At 37.6% G+C, this 21,953-nt stretch overlaps 1 protein-coding gene across 6 annotated transcripts in view; it reads left to right on the top strand.

The window, feature by feature from the left end:
- The window catches only part of CCDC18 (coiled-coil domain containing 18), a 107,657-nt gene extending 86,109 nt beyond the window's left edge, over window positions 1–21,548 (top strand). For 2 of the 6 annotated variants that reach the window (XM_078072743.1, XM_078072748.1), the window contains 2 exons: window positions 12,735–13,202; window positions 14,406–14,723. In XM_078072743.1, coding sequence (XP_077928869.1) covers window positions 12,735–13,202; window positions 14,406–14,510 — 573 coding nt within the window. In that variant the 3' untranslated portion in view covers window positions 14,511–14,723. Of the gene's footprint in view, window positions 1–12,734; window positions 13,203–14,405; window positions 14,724–20,501 lie in introns of those variants that run through there. The other 4 variants (XM_078072746.1, XM_078072747.1, XM_078072744.1 and 1 more) reach the window with 3 other exon arrangements.
- Window positions 21,549–21,953: the final 405 nt, after the last annotated feature.

Raw genomic sequence — 21,953 nt, 5'->3', positions numbered from 1 at the left:
GTTCCATTGATCTGTGTATACATTTCTATACCAGTACCATACTGTTTTTATTACTATAGCTTTGTAATATGGATTGAAATGAAGAAGTGTGATGCCTTCAGCTTTCTTCTTTTTTCTTAAGATTACTTTAGATATTCGGGGTCTTTTCTAGTTCCATATAGATTTTTAGGATTGTTCTATTTCTTTGAAAAATGCCATTGGAATTTGGATGGGGATTGAATGAATCTGTAGATTGCTTTGGGTAGTATATTGATTTTGTATCCTACAACTTTACTGAATTCATTTATTCTAACGATTTTTAATGGAGTTTTTAGTGTTTTCTATATATAATATGTGATCTGCAAATACAGCTTCTTTCCAATTTGGATACCTTTTTTTTCTTTTTCTTTTCTTCTCTTTTCTTTCTTTCTTTCTTTCTTTCTTTCATTCAGAGGGAGAGAGAAGGGAGTGGGAGGGGCAGAAGGAAAGAGAGAGAGAATCCTAAGCAGGCTCGATGCCCAGTGTGGAGCCTGACACAGGGCTTGATCTCACAACCCTGAGATCATAACCTGAGCCGAAATCAAGAGTCAGACGCTTAACCAACTAAGCAACTCAGGTGCCTCTTTTATTTCTTTTTCTTTTTTTTTTTTTTAAAGATTTTATTTATTTATTTGACGAGAGAGAGAGAGCGAGAGCAGGAACACAAGCAGGGGGAGTGGGAGAGGGAGAAGCAGGCTTCCTGCCGAGAAGGGAGCCCGATGTGGGACTCGATCCCAGGACCCTGGGATCATGACCTGAGCCGAAGGCAGACGCTTAACGACTGAGCCATCCAGGTGCCCTATTTCTTTTTCTTGACTAATTGCTCTGGGTAGGACTTCCAGTACTATGTTGAATAAAAGTGGCAAGAGTGGGGCACCTGGGTGGCTCAGATGGTTAAGCGTCTGCCTTCGGCTCAGGTCATGATCCCAGGGTCCTGGGATCGAGTCCCACATCGGGCTCCCTGCTAGGCGGGGAGCCTGCTTCTCCCTCTGCCTCTGCCTCTCTCCCTCTCTCTGACTTTCATGAATAAATAAATAAAACATTAAAAAAAAAAAAGTGGCAAGAGTGTTCCTGGTCTTACAGGATGTTGATTTTTTTCAAATGTTTTTTCTGCATCTATTGAGATGATCATAAGATTTTTATCCTGCATTTTGTTAATGTGGTGTGTCACGCTGATTTTTTTGCAGATAGTGAACCTACCATCCTTACATCTATGGAATTAATCCTACTTCATCATGGTGTATGATCCTTTTAATGTATTATTGAATTCAGCTTTTCTGCTATTTTGTTGAGGAATTTTGCATCTATATTCATCAAGGATACTGGCCTTTACTTTTCTTGTGGCTTCCCTGTCTAGTTTGGTATCAGGATGACACTGGCCTCATAAAATGAGTTTGGAAGGGTTCCCATCTCTTCTGTTTTTTTGGAAGAGTTTGAGAAGGGTTTGATATTAATTCTTCCTTAAATGTTCGGTAGAATTTGTAATGAAGTCATCTGGTCCTGGACTTTTGTTTCTTTGGAAGTTTTTGATTACTGATCCAATTTCCTTACTATTAATTGGTTTGTTCAGATACTCTTATTTTTTCATGATTGTCTCGGTAGATTTTATGTTTCTAGGAATTTATCTGTTTCTTCTAGTCCACTTTGTTGGCATATAAGTCTTTGTATCAGTCTGTAATGATTCTTTGTATTTCTTTGGTAGTAGTTGAAATGTCTTCTCCTTCATTTCTGATTTTATTTATTTGGGCCCTTTTTTCCTTTGGTAAATCTAGCTAAATATTTGTGTATTTTGTTTAGCTTTTTAAAAGCCCCCTTCTCAGTTTCATTGATCTTTTTTTTTTTTTAAAGATTTTATTTATTTATTTGAAAGAGAGAAAGAGATCACATAGGCAGAGGGAGAGGGAGAAGCCGACTCGATGTTGAGCAGAGAGCCCGATGCAGGGCTGGATCTCAGAACCTTGAGATCATGAAGACGCTTAACCAACTGAGCCACCCAGGCGCCCTAGTGCCTAAAAAGACTTTTTAGTCTTTTTAGTCTCTATTTCTGCTCTGATCTTTGTTATTTCCCCTTCTCCTAACTTTGGGCTTAGTTTGTTGTTCTTTTTTTAGGTCCTTAAAGTGTGAAGTTAGGTTATTTGCGATCTTTCTTGTTTTCTAATGTAGATGTTTATCACTATGAACTTCCTTCTTAAAAATGTTTTTGCTATATCTCATAGTTTTTGGCATTTTGTATTTCCATTCTCATTTGTCTTGAGGTAATTTTTTTAAATTACTTTAGCCTGTTGGCTGTTCATTAGCATATTTTTAAATCCCCATGTATTTGTGAATTGTCAATTTTCTTGTAATTTATTTCTAGTTTTATACCATTGTGGTTGGAATATATTAATATTTCAGTCTTCTAAAATTTATTAAGACTTGGTTTTTGGCCTAACACATGGTTTACCTTGGAGAATGTTCCTTGTATGTTTGAGAAGAATTTATATAGGCCTTATGCTATATGGAATGTTCTGCAAATGTCTGTTAAGTCCATTTGATATTATGTGTGGTTTAAGTCCAATTTTTCCTTATTGATTTTTCTGCCTTGATCTAGCCATTGATGAAAATGGGGTATTTGAGTCCCCTACCATTATTATGTTTCTGTCTTTTTCTCCCTTCTGGTCTGTTAATATTTGCTTTATATATTTAGGTGCTTCTATGTTTTTTGGCCCATAAATATTTATGTAATATACTCTTATTAGATTGACCCTTTTATCATTATATAATGACATTCTTTGTCTCTTCTTACAGTTTTGGCTTGAATATTGTTTTTTCTGATATAAGTATAGCTACTCCAGTATTAGTTTGATTTCCATTTACATGGAATATATTTTTTTAATCTATTTTATTTTTAAAATTTTTGAAGTTTTATTTTAAATTCCAATATAGTTAACATACAGTGTTAGTTTCAGTGTACGATATAGTGTTATATTAGTTTTCAGTGTACGATATAGTGATTCAACAATTCTATATCTCACCCTGTGCTCATCATGACAAGTGCTCTCCTTAATCCCCATCACCTATTTTACCCATCCTCCCACCCACCTCCCTCTGGTAACCATCAGTTTGTTCTCTGTAGTTAAGAGTCCGTTTGTTGTTTATCTCTCTCTCTCTTTTTCTTTTGCTTGTTTTATTGGTTTCTTAAATTCCACATATGAGTGAAATCCTATAGGGTATTTGTCTTTGTCTAACTGACTTAATTCACTTAGCATTATACTCCCTAGCTCCATCCATGTCATTGCAAATGGCAAGATTTCATTCTTTTTTATGGATGAATAATATTCCAGTGTGTGTGTGTGTGTGTGTGTGTGTGTGTATATATCTCACATCTTTATTCATTCATCTTTCAGTGGACACGGGCTGCTTCCATATCTTAGCTGTTGTAAATAATGCTGCAATAAACATAGGGGTACATGTGTCCCTTTTAATTACTGTTTTTGTATTTTGGGGGTAAATACCCAGTAGTGCAATTGCTGGGTCATATGGTAGTTCTATTTTTAGCTTTTTGAGGAACCTCCATACTGTTTCCACAGTGACTGCACCAGTTTGCATTCTTACCAGCAGTGCAAGAGGGTTCCTTTTTCTCCACATCTTTGCCAACACTTTTTGTTTCTTGTGTTGTTGATTTTTAGCCATTTACACAGGTGTGAGGTGATATCTCATGGTGGTTTTGATTTGCATTGCCCTGATGGTTATTTACATTGAGCATCTGTCATTTTGTCGGTTGGCCATCTCTATGTCTTCTTTGGAGAGATGTCTGTTCATGTCTTCCACCCATTTTTAAACTGGATTATTTGGTTTTTTGGAGTTGAGGTGTATAAATTCTTTATATATTTTGGATACTAGCCCTTTGTCAGATATGTCATTTACAAGTATCTTCTCCCATTCCATTAGTTTTGTTGTTTACTTTGCTGTGCAGAAGCTTTTTTTTTTTTTTTTTTTAAGATTTTATTTATTTGAGAGAGACAGTGAAAGAGAGAGAGACCAAGCACAAGTCAGGGGGAAGGGCAGAGGCAGAGGGAGAGGGAGAAGCAGGCTCCCTCTCAGGAGGGACACGGGCTCCATCCCAGGACCCCGGGATCATGACCTGAGCTGAAGGCAGATGCTTCACTGACTGAGCCACCCATGCACCTGTGCAGAAGCTTTTGATTTTGATCAAGTCCCAATAGTTTATCATTTCTTTTGTTTCCCTTGCCTCAGAAGACATATTTAGAAAAATGTTGCTATAGCTGATGTCAGAAAAAATACTGTCTGTGCTCTGCTCTAGGATTTTTATGGTTTCAGGTCTCACATTTAGGCCTTTAGGCCATTTTGAGTTTATATTTGTGTATGGTGTAAGAAAGTGGTCCAATTTCATTTTTTTTGCATGCAGCTGTCCAATTTTCCCAACAACATTGGTTGAAGAGACTTTTTCCCATTGTATATTCTTGCCTCTTTTGTCAAAGATTAATTGACCATATAATTGTGGGTATATTTCTGGGCTCTCTGTTCTGTTCTCTGGATCTATGGGTCTGTTTTTATGCCAGTACTATACTCTTTTGATTATTACAGCTTTGTGGTACATCTTGAAATCTGGAATTATGATACCTCCAGTTTTGTTCTTCTTTTTCAAGATTTCTTTGGCTATCAGGGTCTTTCATGGTTCTATACAAACTTTAGGTTTCTTTGTTATAGTTCAGTGAAAAATGCTGTTGGTATTTTGACAGGGATTGCATTAAGTCTGTGGATTGCTTTGGGTAGTATGGACATTTCCACAATATTCTTCCAATCCATGAGCATGGAATCTTTCCATTTGTTTGTGTCATTTTCAGTTCCTTTCATCAGTGTTTATAGTTTTCAGAGTATAGGTCTTTTAACTCCTTGGTTAAGTTTATTCCTAGGTATTTTATTATTTTTGGTACAATTGTAAGTGGAACTCTTAATTTCTTCTTCTTAATTTCTCTTTCTGCTACTTCGTTAGTAGTATATGGAAATGCAACGGATTTCTGAATATTGATTTTTGTATTCTGCAATCTTATTGAATTCCTTTATCAATTCCAGTAGTTTTTTGGTGGAGTCTTTAGGGTTCTATATATAGTATCATGTCATCTGCAAATAGTGATAATTTTACTTCTTACTAATTTGGATGCATTTTATTCCTTGTCTGATTACCATGGCTAGGACACAGGTAGGACTATAGCTAGGACTTCTAATACTGTGTTGAATAAAAGTAGTGAGAGTGGACATCCTTGTCTTTTTTTTTTTTTTTTTTAAGATTTTTATTTATTTGCGAGAGAGAGAATGAGAGGGAGGAGGGTCAGAGGGAGAAGCAGACTCCCTGCTGAGCAGGGAGCCCGATGTGGGACTCGATCCCGGGACTCCAGGATCATGACCTGAGCCGAAGGCAGTCGCTTAACCAAGTGAGCCACCCAGGCGCCCCGGACATCCTTGTCTTATTCCTGGTCTTTGGGGAAAAGTTCTCAGTTTTTCACCATTGAGTATGATGTTAGCCATAGGTTTTTGACATATGGCCTTTATTATGTTGAGGTATATTCCCTATAAAAGTTTGTTGAGAGTTTCTATCACGAATGGATGTTGTACTTTGTCAAATGGTTTTTCTGAGCCTATTGAAATGATCATATGGTTCTTATCCTTTCTAGTGTTGAATAGCAAACCACCCTTGCATCCCCAGAATAAATCCCACTTGATCGTGGTGAATGTTTTTTTTAATGTATTGTTGGATTCAGTTTGCTAATATTTTGTTGAGGATTTTTTTAATTTAAATTCAATTAGCCAACACCTAGTACATCATTAGTTTCATATGTAGAGTTCAGTAATTCATTGTTGTGTTTAACACGCAGTGCTTATCACATGCCCTCCTTAATGCCCATCACCCAATTACCCAGCCCCCATCCACTTCCCCTCCAGCAACCCTCAGTTTGTTTCCCTTAACAATTCCTATTGTTAAGAGTCTCTCATGGATTTTCTCTCTGATGACTTCCCATTCAGTTTTCCCTCCCTTCCCCTATGATCCTCTGTACTGTTTCTTATATTCCACATACGAGTGCATCTGTGTTCATCAGTGATATTGGACTGTAGTTCTTTTTTTGTAGTGTCTTTGTCTGGTTTTGGTATCAGGGTAATGCTGGCCTCATAGAATGAATTTGGAAGTTTTCCTTCTATTTTTTGGAATAGTTTGAGAAGAATAGGTATTAACTCTTCTTTAAATGTTTGGTAGAATTCACCTTTGAAGCAATCTGGTCCTGGACTTTTGTTTGTTGGGAGTTATTTGATTACTGAATCAATTTGATTGTTGGTATTTGGCATGTTCAAATTTTCTTTTACTGAATGGGAAGAAATCAGAGGAAGACAAACCATGAGAGACTCTTGACTCCAGGAAACAAACTGAGGGTTGCAGATAGGGAGGTGGGTGGGGGAATGGGGTAACTGGGTGATGGGCATTAAGGAGGGCATGTGATGTGATGAGCACTGGGTGTTATACGCAACGAATGACTCATTGAACACTTTATCAAAAACTAATGATACACCGTATGTTGGCTAATTGAATTTAAGTTAAAAAAAATAAGAATTTTCTATTTCTTGGTTGCATGTTTTTTTTCTTTCAGTACTTTGAATATATCATGCTACTATCTTCTGGCCTGCAATGTTTCTGCTGAAAAATCAGCTAATAGCCTTATAGGGTCCCTTGTATGTAACTCTTTTCTCAAGTCCATTGAGTATCTTTATGTATGACTATTACTTTACATTCTCCACCAGGCATATTATCTCTGTTTCATTAAGCTCTCTTGCTGTGATTTTGTCCTGTTCTTTCATTTGAGATAAAGTCCTCTGCCACCTCATTTTGTCTTTCTCTGTCTCTGTTAGGAATGTCAGCTATGTCTTCTGATCTTGAAAGTCACAGCCTAATGAAGAAGAGATTCTGTAGTGCCCTGCACTGCAATATCCCCTATTCACCAGAACCTCATGCTTCAGGGGTGTCTCTTAAGTGTGTTATATGTGCCCTACTATTGTGGCTGAGCTGCATTTGCCTTCAGTCCAGTCATCTGCAATGGCTCTGATTTGCAGGGTGTTCTCCCTCTATTGTCCCCCTGAGAAGCTTTTGTTGGTGGGCGAGGCCTGCAGTCAGACCAGATGTCTGCCCCCACCCCACTGCTGGGACCACAATTGTACTGGTGTGTGTGGTTATCTTCCCCTCTTCCTGGGCCAGGAGTCACTTTGGAGTGATGGTGACCCCTTATCATGGCTGCTTTCAGACAGCTAACCTGTGCCACCACTTTGGATGGACTCCTGTCAAAGGCAGGTCTGCAGGAGAACACAGCAGTAGGGTGCACGGTGTTAGCAAGGTATTTGCTAGTCTGCTACGGCAAGGGACTTGGATCCACTTTTGAAAACTCTTGCCCAGGCTAGGTTGGATAGGGTGAGTCCACAGGAGGACAGAGGAGAGGGACAGGGCACAGTGTTAGCAAGCTGTATCTCCATGGGGCTGTTTGTTGCTCTGTCTCTTTAAGGGTGGGGGCTCCACCCTTCCAGCTCGCCCAGAGCCCAGCCTGCTGATTTTTTTTTTTTTTTTTTTTTAGATTTTTATTTATTTATTTGAGAGAGAATGAGAGAGAGAGAGAGCATGAGAGGGGGGAGGGTCAGAGGGAGAAGCAGACTCCCTGCTGAGCAAGGAGCCCGATGCGGGACTCGATCCTGGGACTCCAGGATCATGACCTGAGCCGAAGGCAGTCGCCTAACCAACTGAGCCACCCAGGCGCCCCCAGCCTGCTGATTTTTAAAGTTCCAGGTTGTAAGCCCCACTGATTGTAAGAACTCATGGAGTTGGATCCCTAAGGTTTTTTTTTTTTTTAATCTATTATTTTTTTTAATTTATTTATTTGACAGAGAGAGAGATAGCGAGAGAGGGAACACAAGCCGGGGAAGTGGAAGAGGGAGAAGCAGGCTTCCTGCAGAGCAGGGAGCCCGATGTGGGCCTCGATCCCAGGACCCCGGGATCATGACCTGAGCCGAAGGCAGACGCTTAACGACTGAGCCACCCAGGCGCCCGGATCCCTAAGGTTTTTAAAGCCAAATATTAAAGGAATTTATCTTCCCAGTGCAGGTCCTCATGCCTGGAGTTCTAGCATGGGGTGTGTTCTTTTCCCTTCTCCATGCCCACAGTGTCCTTCCCTCCTGCAGACAATCCCTCTAGTCCTTTTGGCTCCCAACTGCGTCTCCCTCTTTTAAGATTTTCTCTTTGTCTTTGATTTTTGACAATTTAATTATAAAGTGTTTCAGTTTGGGTCTCTGGATTCATCATATCTGGAATTCACTGGGCTTCCTGGATCTGGATGTTTATTTCTTTTCTCAAGTTAAAGAAGTTTTTGGCCATTATTTCTTTAAATAAACTTTGTGCTCCTTTCTCTCTTCTCCTTCTGGGACCCCTATAATGTGTATGTTTGTCCTCTTGATGGTGTCCCATTAGTCCCTTAGGCTAGTTTCACCCTTTTTCATTTTTTTCTTTCTGCTTCTCTGATTGAATTCTACTGCCCTTTGAGTCCTCTGATCCTTTCTTCTCTTTGATCTAGTCTGCTGTTGAAGCTCTTTGTTGAATTTTCCAGTTTAGTTATTGTATTTTCACTCTGTGATTTCTTTTTGGTACTTGTATATTCTGTCTCTTTGTTGAAATTCTCACTTTGTTCATGCATTGTTCTCCTAACTTTGGTGAGCATCTTTATAACTGTTATTTTGAACTCTTTGTCAGGTAAATCACGCTGTGTCTCATTAATTTCTGTTTTTAGGATTTCAGCTTATTCTTTTGTATGGAACATATTCCCCTGTATCTTCATTTTCCTCAGCCACCTTTCCCAGTCTTGACAGAGTGGTCTTGTGTAGGAGATATGCCTTATTGATCATCCTGTTCTGAATTCCTTGTTTTTCAAACCTTTGTGATTGTCCAAGCAGCCTTCTCTGTTCTAGGTGGCTCCCCGTAGTTGAGGGTGTGACAAGATTTGTCAGTATTCCAAAGAGGAGGATCTCAGTCAGCACCTAGATGTAGGCTGACTAAAAGCTAGACCCTCAGGTAACAGCTAGGAAAGTGTAATTGAGGTCCTTCCAGGGAGAAACTGAGAGATGGGCTTTATTCTCTGGTCCCGCGGTGCTGGACTTACGTGTATAGCCATGAGGGTGTGCTGCTCTGCCTACTAAGAACTGCTTTGCCACAGTCCTTTTGGACACATGAATGCAGATCCTGTTGGCTATAGAGTCATGTAGTCCAGAGGCCTGTCCCGTGGGCAGCAGCTTCAAAAGCTTGAGTGCCAGATGTGTACAAGTTCCTTCCAAGAAGATACTGGAAATTTGAAGCAGGCTCGAGGGAAGAGGTGGTGTCTGCTAGTTTCCCTGGTGCTCTAGAGGATCACAATCTCCTAGACATGCGCGAAATTAGAAAACTGACCCTTAGGCAGAAGCTTTTAAAGTATACAAATAAGACTCTTTCAGGGAAAGACGGAGAGATGGACTCTTTTTGCCCGCTCCTTCTGTGCTGATCCCTGGGTAGATAGCCATACCACATTGTTGTGAGCCCATTAAGAACTGGGTTTTTTTGTTTAGTCTTGTAGGTCTCATGAATACAAGTCCTCTTAGCTTTCTAGAGGTAGGTTTTTGGCACCCATCCCTCAAGTGGCAGTATTAAAAGTTGGGGTGTTCGATGTGGGGCCCAAACCCTTCACTCCTCAGGGAGAAGCTGGGAGTCAAGTGTTTCCTCCCACTGAATGGCCCTTTTGTAGGTATTATTAACCCAATGTGTAGGTGTTGCTCAACTAGCTTCTTTGAGAGGGAATTGCTCCATGTGTAGCTGTAGATTCAGTGTGTCATGGGAGGAATCACCTCTGTCACCATCTCAGACTAGAACTTATTCAAATACAGACTTAATTATGTTTACTTTAGAGGGTTCCACACTTAATGTACTTACAAGTAGGAGCATTTTTCATTGAACAAAGTTCCTTTGTATTTTAAAAAATTTACTGTACAGGGGCGCCTGGGTGGCTCAGCCGTTAAGCGTCTGCCTTCGGCTCAGGTCGTGATCTCAGGGTCCTGGGATCGAGCCCCACATCGGGCTCCCTGCTCGGTGGGAAGCCTGCTTCTCCCTCTCCCACTCCCCCTGCTTGTGTTCCCTCTCTCGCTGTGTCTCTCTCTGTCAAATAAATAAATAAAATCTTAAAAAAAAAATTTACTGTACATCATTTTTCAAATAATAGCCCATTGCTACTGATTCACTCCTATTGATTATGGCAGTTTAATGTAGAATTTGGAATTAATATTAGTACTGATGCATAGAGATAAAAAGTTTTAATATTAGTTCAAAACTACCAATATGTATGAGATTAACATTGCTAGCTAAGACCTTACAAAAAAGTTCACTGATAGCTATGAAGCAATAAATGATTTTATTACAAAATGGAAATTAAAAAGCAAAAAAATTCAAATAATATTTTAGAAATATTTCTAGTTACTAAGCTGAGCACTCAAATTCCTTTTTTTTTTTTTTTTTAAAGATTTTATTTATTTGCGAGAGAGAGAATGAGAGACAGAGAGCATGAGAGGGAGGAGGGTCAGAGGGAGAAGCAGACTCCCCGCCGAGCAGGGAGCCCGATGTGGGACTCGATCCCGGGACTCCAGGATCATGACCTGAGCCGAAGGCAGTCGCGTAACCAACTGAGCCACCCAGGCGCCCCACACTCAAATTCCTTTTATAATATACCTGTTATTCACAGTAAGGAAAGCTGAATACACAGAATCTTTTGTTTTTAAGATTTTATTTTTAAGTAATCTCTCCACCCAACATGGGGCTCGAACTGGCAACCCTGACATCAAGAATCATGTGCTACACTGTCTGAGCCAGCCAGGCGCCACTGGACATAATCTAAAATTAGATCGAACACTATATGCTTTTTTAGAGACATAAATATACCTAGTGTTCTGGAGATTTACAACATTTATATAAAATTATATAACTTCACTGTGAAAAATTGACTAAAATTTTAAAGATTCTGCATTGTGTATTCCTTGTTATAGTTATCTCTGCTCACTTGTTAATTATTACTAATGAAATAAATAGAATTGGATTGCACTTAATTATTCAGAAGTTTTTGACAGTAATTCTCAAAGTCAGTACTAACTGGCTCTAAAGTCTAGACTGAAGAAGAGTTAAGGAGGATAGAAGAAAAAAAAGCTAACAGAAGAGCAGAAGTTGGCATAACTATAACAATTAGAAGTAGCTATAAATGATGGACAGCAATTCCATTGACAGCAGCAGTAAATGACAGAACAGAAACAGAAGTGAGGGAGAAGAAAGAACAGTGTTTGAGGCAACTGATCTTTCCAGCTCACTTCCTTTAGTACCCTCACAAATACCCTGTTATTTGAGGTTAACTAGAGCAAGGGCAAAGCTTAGACCAGTTGCTGAGAGCCCTAAAGGCATTACTATATTATGGCACACTATTATAATAGTGACCACAACAGTGAAATTCTTCAAGTCTTAAGAAAAAGTTGAATTCTGTTTAACGTATTCAGTATACTACATTTCATTATAAAAGCTAAGTGTTAAACTGAAAGTTAACATGGACTCCTATTTATCTAAGATACCACAATTCTCAATTATGGCTAGATAACTCTGTGGCTAGAGTTAAAAAATATTTCAACTGCACATAACCTTGTATGTGTTAACTCTATAGCTACTTTATTAATTGTGATTATCAGAATGTAAATACAAGATTTACGACAAAAGTTGGCACTCTAGCTGCTTGTAAATAACATTTAGATAAAGTAGTAGATATCAAAGAAGTGAAATAAGCATTTTAAACTTTCATTTTGTAATGTATTGTGTGGTTATGACAGTTTTAGTAAGCACAGTATTTTTAGAAAGAATAGATACTATTAGATTAAAAGTGATCTAGAAATATATATTTTATGGATACCTATAAGAAACAGAAAATGTACTTGAACAGAAGACTATTACACATTATTTAACGTATGTCTTCTCTTCATTTTTTTAGGCTTTATGGTTTTTCAGTATATGCAGTCTCATTCTTATGATCCCAAAGTTGGGTCAGGGGACCCATATGAAGGACATGGAAAAATAGTAGGAATGAAAAGTTTAATATTTAATAAGTCAGTCCTTACTAAATCACTTTTTGAAAGGTTTTTCTTTGAAAAATTTCTGGTGTAATGAAGCTTTCTTGTAAAGAGGACATGTGAAGCATAATAGTTAATATAAATTTATTTCCTATTAGAAATTCTGAAGGGAGTAGTTTTTTTGTATGTACATATACGTTAGATTAGTAAAAGACAGTGTACCATTATACTTTGAAAAGAAATTTTTAGATATAAGATTTCAGTCTTAAATATAAATTACTAGAAGGTGCTATCATTAGCACTTAAAAAGAAAAACATTGGTGTAAGGTAAATCTAGTTTTCATGGGATTCCTTAGCATAGTTTTAACATATTTCCAGTGAACATATGTAATTGTCCCAAAATGAAGGATTTAAACAGAGCTTGGAGTCTCATGGGATGTTTTAAAAGGAATTTGTGTTCTGGGCAGAAGGTTGACTTAGAAAATCATGGACTCTTGGATGACATCTAAGTAACTTATTCATTTAACAAAAATGTACTGAACACCTACTATGTGCCTATTTTTCTACAGGAATCAGAATTAACCAGATTACAAGCCAAAATTTCTGGGCGTGAAAGGACAGAAGACATCAAGTTTCTACCAGCCCTGCTTACATCTGCAACAGAAATTATGCCTGACATTCAAGATCCAAAATTTGCTAAACATTCTCACACAGCCTTTTTCAAGTATAGAAAGCTACGTCGCTCTATTAGTGCCAGTGACCTTAGTGTCAAGACACGTAGTGATGAAGATCTTTCTGAAGAATTACTACAGGACTTAAAAAAAATGCAGTTAGAACAGCCTTCAACATTAGAAGAAAGCCAGAAGGATCTGACTTACACCCAGTCAGACTCATTTAAACCTCTCACGTATGACCCAGAAGATGATAGTTCTGAGAGTAATGACTTCAGTACTCTCAGTGGAATGCTAAGATACATAAACAAAGAAGTGAGACTGTTAAAAAAGCCTTCTATGCAAACAGGTGCTGGTTTACCTCAGGTATGTATGTCATACACTTGAAGTTATAATAATTTGTAGGAAAATCCATATATTGAAATGAAGCATGCCGTTAAGTGATATGCAAATATTGAAAGTTCAAAAAAATCCATTGTAAGTAGGGTTGAGAATTTAGCTTTAAAAATTAACTTTGATTAAAATAGCCTATACATTTGATTAAAGAACTAAGTCTGCGTCATATTAGGAAAGTAGTTTGAACTCCAGAATAAAGTTGACCCTTGAATAATGCAGGGGTTAGGGGCACTGACCCCGCCTCCCTCCCCCACCCCAGTGCAGCTAAAAATGCATATATAACTTTTGACTTTCCCAAAACTTAACTAGTAATAGCCTGTTGACTGGAGGCCTTACTGATAAGCTAAGCAGTCAACTTAACACATATTTTGTATGTTATATATACTATATACTGTATTCTTACAATAAACTAGAGAAAAGAAAATGTTAAGAAAATCATAAGAGAAAATACATTTACAGTACTAGATTTTATTGATACTGTTCTATATCATCTAAGATGAATTATCTGTCAGTACCTACATCAATATGTCTTACACAAAATACTGTATATGTTATATGCATAACTAACACCAGATATCAAAAATGAAAAGATAATGCGAAAAATTCCTATTCATTTACAGGTATAATAATTCATGCATTGAAAAGGAAGGAGTAGCAAGATGAATGCTTTATGGTAGCTTTGCCTAAACGCTAATGAATGAATCATTATAAAAATTTTTATGGCAAACAATATTCTAGACATATTCATAATACAGTATTGGAAATAGTGTTATATTTTTTTAAAAACCACTTACCTGTGATGATGGGCTGCTGTGCACCTTCTTCATTTACTAGAGAGAAGGGCACACTGTATGGTGATGTTATTCTTTGAAAGCAAAGTTATAAAACAGTAAGAAAACTAACACATTATGAAGTTTATATTAAATATTACCTTACACCCATGTTAGGATAATCTGTCCACTTCCATACAGATCTTGCACATGATGTTCTATATGATCGGTACTTAGGTGATGATGGTGACACGTAAATGTCTCATCCAGTTCTTGTCATACATTACTAGATTTTCACATGGAAACACTCAAAAGATAAGTTTATTAACTGTACGGCATGATTATTTGTTAAGTGGAAGTGGATTGTCATAAAGGTCTTCATCCTTGTCTTCTCACTGCGTAGGCTGAGAAAGAGGAGGGGTTGGTCTTGCTGTCTGAAGGGTGGCAGAGGCAGAAAGGCTGGAGGAGGTGGAAGGGGAGACAGGAGAGGCAGGTACATTTGGTATAATTTTAGGAAAATACATCACAATTTCTGATTTTTTTTTTTTTTTTTGCTTTTGCATTTCTTTAAAAATGTTTTTATACGGTACCAATCCTTCTTCCACCATTTGCTTTAGGTTCAGTGCCCATATCATAGAAGGGTCCATGTCATAAAAATAAATGTGCTTTGGGGTATTTTTGTCCAGAATAGGACATTTTTGTCTGTATTAAAAACCTGTCCAGGCAGATAATCCTTTCTCCTTAGTGATTTTCTTAATGGCATCCCTGAACTGTCTGCTGCTTCTTGGTTACCTTGACATTTTTTAGTATAAACCTATTTCTAAAATTATCAAGCCATACTTTGTTGGCATTAAATTCTCCAGCTTTGGACCCTTTACCTTTCCTTTGTTCTAAATTGTCATACAATGATTTTGCTTTTTCTTGAATTGTATTAGAGTCTATAGGCATGCCTTTCTTACAGCATTCTTACAGTCACGTAAAAGTTGCATTTTCAACACAAGATAAAAAGTTCAAGGTTTTCATACCTGCTAGCCTAACTGCAGTGATGGCTTCACAAATTTCCTTTTCTTTTTTTACAATGGCCCTTACACTGGATTCACTTATCTTGAAATGGTGGGCATCCACAGCTGCACACCTCAATCTACAGTACATAACAAGCAATTCAGTTTTTTCTTGTAATGTCATTACTCTGCTTCTTGGGAGCACTTCCAACATTACTAGCAGCACTTTGTATGGGTCCCTTGATGTTTTTCAAAAGTTTATGGTATTGCACTAAACACCAGAAAAATATGTGAGAACTGCAAGAGGTCACTCTTTTATTGCAATACATAATTTACTGGAGAGACGAACTACTCATGTGGAGATGATTAATGTCACACAGTGTTTTAAGCAATACAATACTTGAGCTCACCCCAAAACAACAGGTGGTGGCTACAAGATTATTACAGTAGTACTATATTTAATTTTATGCAGTTATTTAATCCTCTGCCTTTACATTTGTTTACATTTCGACTGCAGATGGTGCCATATATAGTCTGTGTATAAATTTTGATGAATCTTAACTTTTTATAATAGATTTGTGTATATTTTATGCACATGACATACATTTTTCTTAATTTTTCAGTATTTCTAGGCTGTGAGGGCCTTCTGTGAGTTTTTTCAAATTGTTGCAAATCTCCAAAAAAATTTCCAATATATTTATTGAAAAAAATTAGCATATAAGTAGACCTGTGTAGTTCAAACCTGTGTTATTCAAAGGTCAACCCATGTTATTTATTCAAGGGTCAGCTTAATTGGAAAACGTTTTTGGAGCTCCAAAATCAGTTGTGTTTCTAGACTTCCTGGAAACCATTCTAGTAAAAAATTAAGATGACCTTTGTTTTGTAGACTTCCACAGTGCAGGGTATCTCATTTACATGATTTATCTACTTCCATTATTCCTTGAGCATATCATACTGAATAGGCAGTTCTGTCCCTATTACACATACCTTACAGACACTCAACATTTTTTACAAAGATTTTATTTGAGAGAAGAGAGAGAGAGACAAAGAGAGAACCTGTGTGCAGGAACTGGGGGGGGAGGGGCAGAGGCAGAGGGACAAGCAGACTCCCTGATGAGCAGGGAGCCTGATGAGGAACTTGATCCCAGGACTCTGAGATCATGACCTGAGCCAAAGGCAGACACTTAACCAACTGAGCCATCCAGGTGCCCCTCAACATTTTTTATAAGCATTTAATCTATAATTTGCATATAGAACATTTTTCAAATGTTCATTTGTTTCATTTTCAAAATAACATTGGTGGCCTAAAAAATTTAAAAAGCATTTTTAGATTGGATCCAAGACAAAGACTGATAGACCTTTTCATTTCTCCACATTGAAAAGAGCTTAATTTACTACTTATAAGCAAAAAACTATGTTAAATAAAATTTTCAAATGAAATTTCAAGAGTATAGCAAGTCAGATGGAACAGTAAACTAGGCAATTGTGTATAATGCCTGATAAGACTGTATATAATGCCTGATAAAATTAGTTTTCATCTAGCCTTTAAAACTACAGTGTTTATTTTTTATCATTTTCAGCCATTTCATTATTTATTGAGCATCTACTATACACCAGGCACTGGAATCATAGAAATAAACAAAAATGACTAAGACCCTGTCCGAACAGAGGTTACATTTTAGTTGGGAGACCATCCATAATAGACATATGCTCTAATGCTAGGTGGAAATATGTAAGAGCATGCAGTGTGATGGGGGTGCTGTTTTAGATAGGGTGGTCAGGGAAGGTGTCTCAAGAAGGTCACATTTGATCAGAGTCTCGTAGGAAGTAAGGAAGCAAGCTATCCCAATAGCTAAAGGAAGAGCATTGGAGGAAAGTGAACAACAGGTACTAAAGTCCTGGGGTGGTAGCCTGCCTGGTATGTACAAAAAACAGCTAGGAGGGGTACTGATGGCTTGGTATAAACAAGAGGGAAAGGAGTAGGAGATAAGAGATGATGCTAGGTGTTGGGTTGTAAGGTGGGGCTGGGGGTGCTCTAACAGTGTTGTAACTCCTATAAGAACTTTGGATTTTTTTTGAAGTGTGATGGGAAGGCATTGGAAGATTCTGCTTAGGGAAATGACATTTATCTGATTTATGTTTTTAAAGGATCACTGTGGCTGTTTTAGGAAGAATGAATGACAAAGGAATAAGAGCAGAGACTATCCAGGAGGCTACTTGTAATAATCCAGGCAAGAGATGATTTGGGGTAGGCAGGAGGATAGATGTGGAAGTGTTGAGAATAGTTCCATTTCTGGATATATTTTGAAGATAGAGCCAACAGGATTTAATGTAGGTCTTGAGTGAAGTAGTCAAGGAAGACTCCACAAAGATTTTGGCAAGAGTAGTTGGGCTTTTACTCAGTTGGGGAATACTAGGAGATGAACAGATTTGGAAGCATGGAGAGTTCAAAAGATTGACTTTAGATATATTAAATTTGAGATTTCTATTAGATGTCCAAGTGAGGATGACAAACGAATGACTGGGTTAATGAGGCTGAAGTTATAAATTTAGGTATCAGCATATAGATCATTGCTAAAGCCATAATGCTGGATTAAGTCCAGAGAATTAGTGGAGGTAGAAAAAAGCAGCCCCAAAATTAAGCCTAATTTACTAGTAAGGCTAAATTATTTTTAGCATGCAAGAAGTGAGGCTCCAATAAAGCTAACTGTAAGATTTAAACAGTGAGATAGAAAAAATAAGGAAAACGTAATATATCACATGTTTCAGAAAAGAGAGATTAAATGTTGCTAAATAAAGTGAGGATTAATAATTGATGTGTTTGGTATTATGCAAGCTATTGATGACATTTATGAGAATGGCTTCAGGGTAATAGGATAAAGCCTGGTTAGAGTGTGATCAGCAGAGAATAGGAGAAGAAAAGGAAACACCAAAAACAGGCAACTCTTTTGATGTAAAGAAATGAGGGAGATGAAATGTCAAGGGAGAGTTTTGTTTTTTAGAATAAGAGATAAAACAGCATATGATTAGTGGTAGACAGGGAAACTGATAATTCAAGACAGAGAGTAGAAGAAATAAAGTTCCTAAGGTAGGCTGAAACAGATAGAATCCAGCAGAGAAGTAGAATTGGCCTTGGATAAAAGAGACAGTTCATCTACTGTAGAGAGAAAGTACAACATATGGGTACAGAAACACATGGAGTACAAGATTTGGTGAGAAGGGAGCAATTTCTTTATTGATTGCCTTTATTTTCTTAGTGAAGGTTTTCTTAGTAAGGTTATGAGCTATGGCAGGGTAAGGTGCTAGATGATTAAGAACGGGAAAGGTATATGAAATAGTTATCTTGGAAAATGAGAAAATATAAAAGGACCAGGGAAGTGTAGTAGGATTGCCAGGCAGATAGTTTTGTTGGGTGAAATGGCCCTGCAAATATATCTGGCATCTTTTGTCCCTCTGTTATATGCCAGCAACAGGATCTCCCCATCATAGTGACAACCAAAAAGAACTATCACCAATTTTCAGAATCATCCCCAGGAGGGGAGTACTGCTTTCTTTGAGAACATCTGCTCTATTCCAATGGCCCTAGAGTCCTAGATATGTAACAGTCTATTTCTGGTAAATAGAACTCATTTTGGGACGCCTGGGTGGCTCAGTCAGTTAAGCATCTGCCTTCGGCTCAGGTCATGATCCGCAGGTCCTGGGATCACGTTCCGTATCGGGCTCCTTCCTCAGCCGGGAGCCTGCTTCTCCCTCTGCTTGCACCTCGCTCTCTTTCTGTCTGACAAATAAATAAATAAAATCTTAAAAAAAAAAAAAAACTTTATATAGGATAAACTTGATTAGTACAGTGACAGATTGTAATCTGTGAATGACTCAGGTTTGATTTGAAAGTGTCCTCAAGATACTAAATTTGTTTCTGATTTATGGTGTGTTTCACTTCTGTAGAGAGCAAAACCAGCTGGCATTGAAGTCATACACTGATTTGTGCAAAGAACCCTTAAGCTCTTTATTTTAAGCAATGGATGGGTGATGGGGCATCATTGTTGGGCTATGTGGAGGGCATTAGTTGGCCTTAATCCAGCCCTGCTCCAGAGTGTGCAGTTTTTTTTGTTTTTTTTTTAAGATTTTATTTATCTGGGAGACAGAGAGAATGGGAGGGGCAGAGGGAGAAGCAGACTCCCCGCTGAGAAGAGAGCCCGATGCTGGGCTTAATCCCAGGACCCTGAGATCATGACCTGAGCCGAAGGCAGATGCTTAACTGACTGAGCCATCCAGGTGCCCCCAAAATGTGCAGTTTTAAAGTCCACAGATACAGCAGAAGAAAACCTAGAAATTACTGTGTGAGAAGTGCTTAATAAGTGTTAGCTCTTTTACTTGTGTTGTAGCCCAAATAATGATTTTCCTAACAGTTAACTATGTTGCCAGTTCCATTCACAATAAAGCCGCTGACAAAAGCTTCAGAAGTCACAAAAAATTACACATGCACAAATTTTGAACACATTATCAAAGGAGTTCAGAGACAGCAAGTTAAAAACTCCTGTTTTAGATTTGAACGATGTAATACTGTGCCGCGAATACTAATTAGCTATTTCACGGTTTATTAGGAAGTTATAAGTATTGTTTATATCCATCTTATTTCCAAAAAGGAAAAATAGTTTACAAATGTGGTCCATATGCCATGCAATAAGATGAAAAATAAGAATTGAGAAAGTAGGCTATAGGGAAAACAGAGATGGAAAGAAACAAGGTGAAGCAAGACCACAGGTAATACCTAAGGACATGGTAACATTTTCAAATCCCTAGCAAGTAAAGACCAGGGTATAACAAGAGTATTTGACCTGTATTTTTATAATCTCCTGGGCCGGGGGCGCCTGGGTGGCTCCGTGAGTTGAATGTCCAACTCTTGATTTTAGCTCGGGTCATGATCTCAGGGTTGTGAGATCAGGCCCCATGTCAGGCTCTGTGCTGGGCGTGGAGCCTGCTTGAGATTCTCATTCTCTCCCTCCCTCTCCCCCTGCTCTCTTTTTCTCCCTCTTAAAAAAAATAATCTCCTGGGCCTTTTTCATATATTTTTCTACTTCTCTATGTTGTGCTGTTTCTTTGTTTAAACATTTCTCTCTTGTCATTTCCCTTTCCTGTTCTTATTTCTCTTCTTTTTCACTGACTATTTTCAGGTAGCCCTTCATCTGTCTTCCTTAACTGTGCCCTCAAACTATAGCGTGACACCAGTGTCTAAATATTTATGTCTTCTGTTTTTGTTTTTTATATCAATTTAGTTTAACTTTGCACTCCCTCCCAATGTCCCCAACCAGAATTACTTGCTTTTTTTATTCCATGTGGTCCATTATTGACTTTTTCTGATTCATATTTAATTGAGTAAATATTTCCCACTCTTGCTTTAAGTTATGCTCCTCATTATTATAGTGGACATTAATGCTGAATTAATATAAGCATATTTCAAAAGCTAATCTTTTTTTTTTTTTTTTGCATTATTCCAGGGAGAAAATTTGTAATTAAATGAAGATGTTGATATGATGAAAAATGAGATTTTTGGTACAGTGTTTATTACATGTAGCTCATACTTCATAGAAGCTGTTGTTTTATTGCTTTTGAATAAATTTTTATTTCAGTATATTTTTAAAAAGTTGTGAAAGTTAATTCATTACTCATTTTTGGTTTAAACTTGCTGCTTTGTCTTTGTTTTTTATATAAAAATCACTGTTAAAATGAATAATAAGTACGTTGAGTATATTTTCAATTAGAATAACATTATTTGCTTACTGTTCTAGTAATACTTTACTTTTAAAATGAGTAATATGAATTTAGAAGTCATTCTGCCACAGGTTCACAATTGTACTAGTAATGGCTGGCTTTTGTTGAGCGTTTACCATTTATCAGTCACTATTCTAAGCCCTTTATATTAACTCACTAAATGCACATAACCTATTTTTTTTTTTTTTTTATTTGAGAGGGGAAAGAGAGAGAGCACGAGATGGGAGTGGCAGAGGGAAAGGGAGAGGCAGACTCCCCGCTGAGCAGGGAGCCTGATGTGGGACTCAATCCCAGGACCTGAGATCATGACCTGAGCAAAGGCAGATGCTTAACAGACTAAGCCACCCGGGCACCCCTCACATAATCTATTTTGTGAGGTATATACTATTATTATTCCTGTTTTACAGGTGGAATTATTTAACATAATGACAGAAGTATGTGTTCCAAAGAAACTGATTTGTTCTAAGTATCAGGAGATGGACTTTAGGCTAGTGGCCCCATTTATACATGGCTAACTTTATGGTAGAATAAAAATAATGCAGCAAAATTAAGGTGACATATTTAAACCTTCAAATTTAAAAATCTCTCAAGAATTCAATTTGTTTCTTTAGACCAAATATTTAAAGTGTATATAAATGTGTCCTTAGGAGTTAATTTTTTCTAATATGTAAACAGTAAAGCCATTAATGTTGACAGTACCATTTCAATAACACTAATTCAGAATGTGTAATTACTTATCAGGAGTGGAATAAAGTTTATCTTTTTTACTGCTACTCACTAGTGACTTGAGTCTAAGAGTTGAATTACTGATTCAGTCTTCTTGGCCAGCACCCTTTTTTCCCTTTCTCCTGACTTTCTACCATCTGCCTTATGAGCTCTTGTTCACGGACTAGTGAACATTACTTAGTCACATTGTACGTCTGACACCTTCATTAATTTAGTTTCCAGTCTGAGCTGGACTCTTAATTTTGACAAACTTTAACCTCTTCCTCTTGACAGGAATGTTAATATTTGTTATTCTTTTCAACTACCCCCTTTACTGCATCTCCCATACTTTCAAGAGATAACTTATCCACATACTTCATAGATCTTCAGGTCCAATCTCCCCCAATTTCCTTCATCTTTCTAGACCTGCCTATGCCAGCATGCATTCATATTTTCTTCCTACCTTAGAAAGT

The sequence above is a fragment of the Halichoerus grypus genome, chromosome 5, assembly GCF_964656455.1.
Source record: "Halichoerus grypus chromosome 5, mHalGry1.hap1.1, whole genome shotgun sequence".
In the NCBI taxonomy this organism is placed as follows: domain Eukaryota; kingdom Metazoa; phylum Chordata; class Mammalia; order Carnivora; family Phocidae; genus Halichoerus; species Halichoerus grypus.
This window is presented reverse-complemented; position numbering and strand designations above follow the sequence as displayed.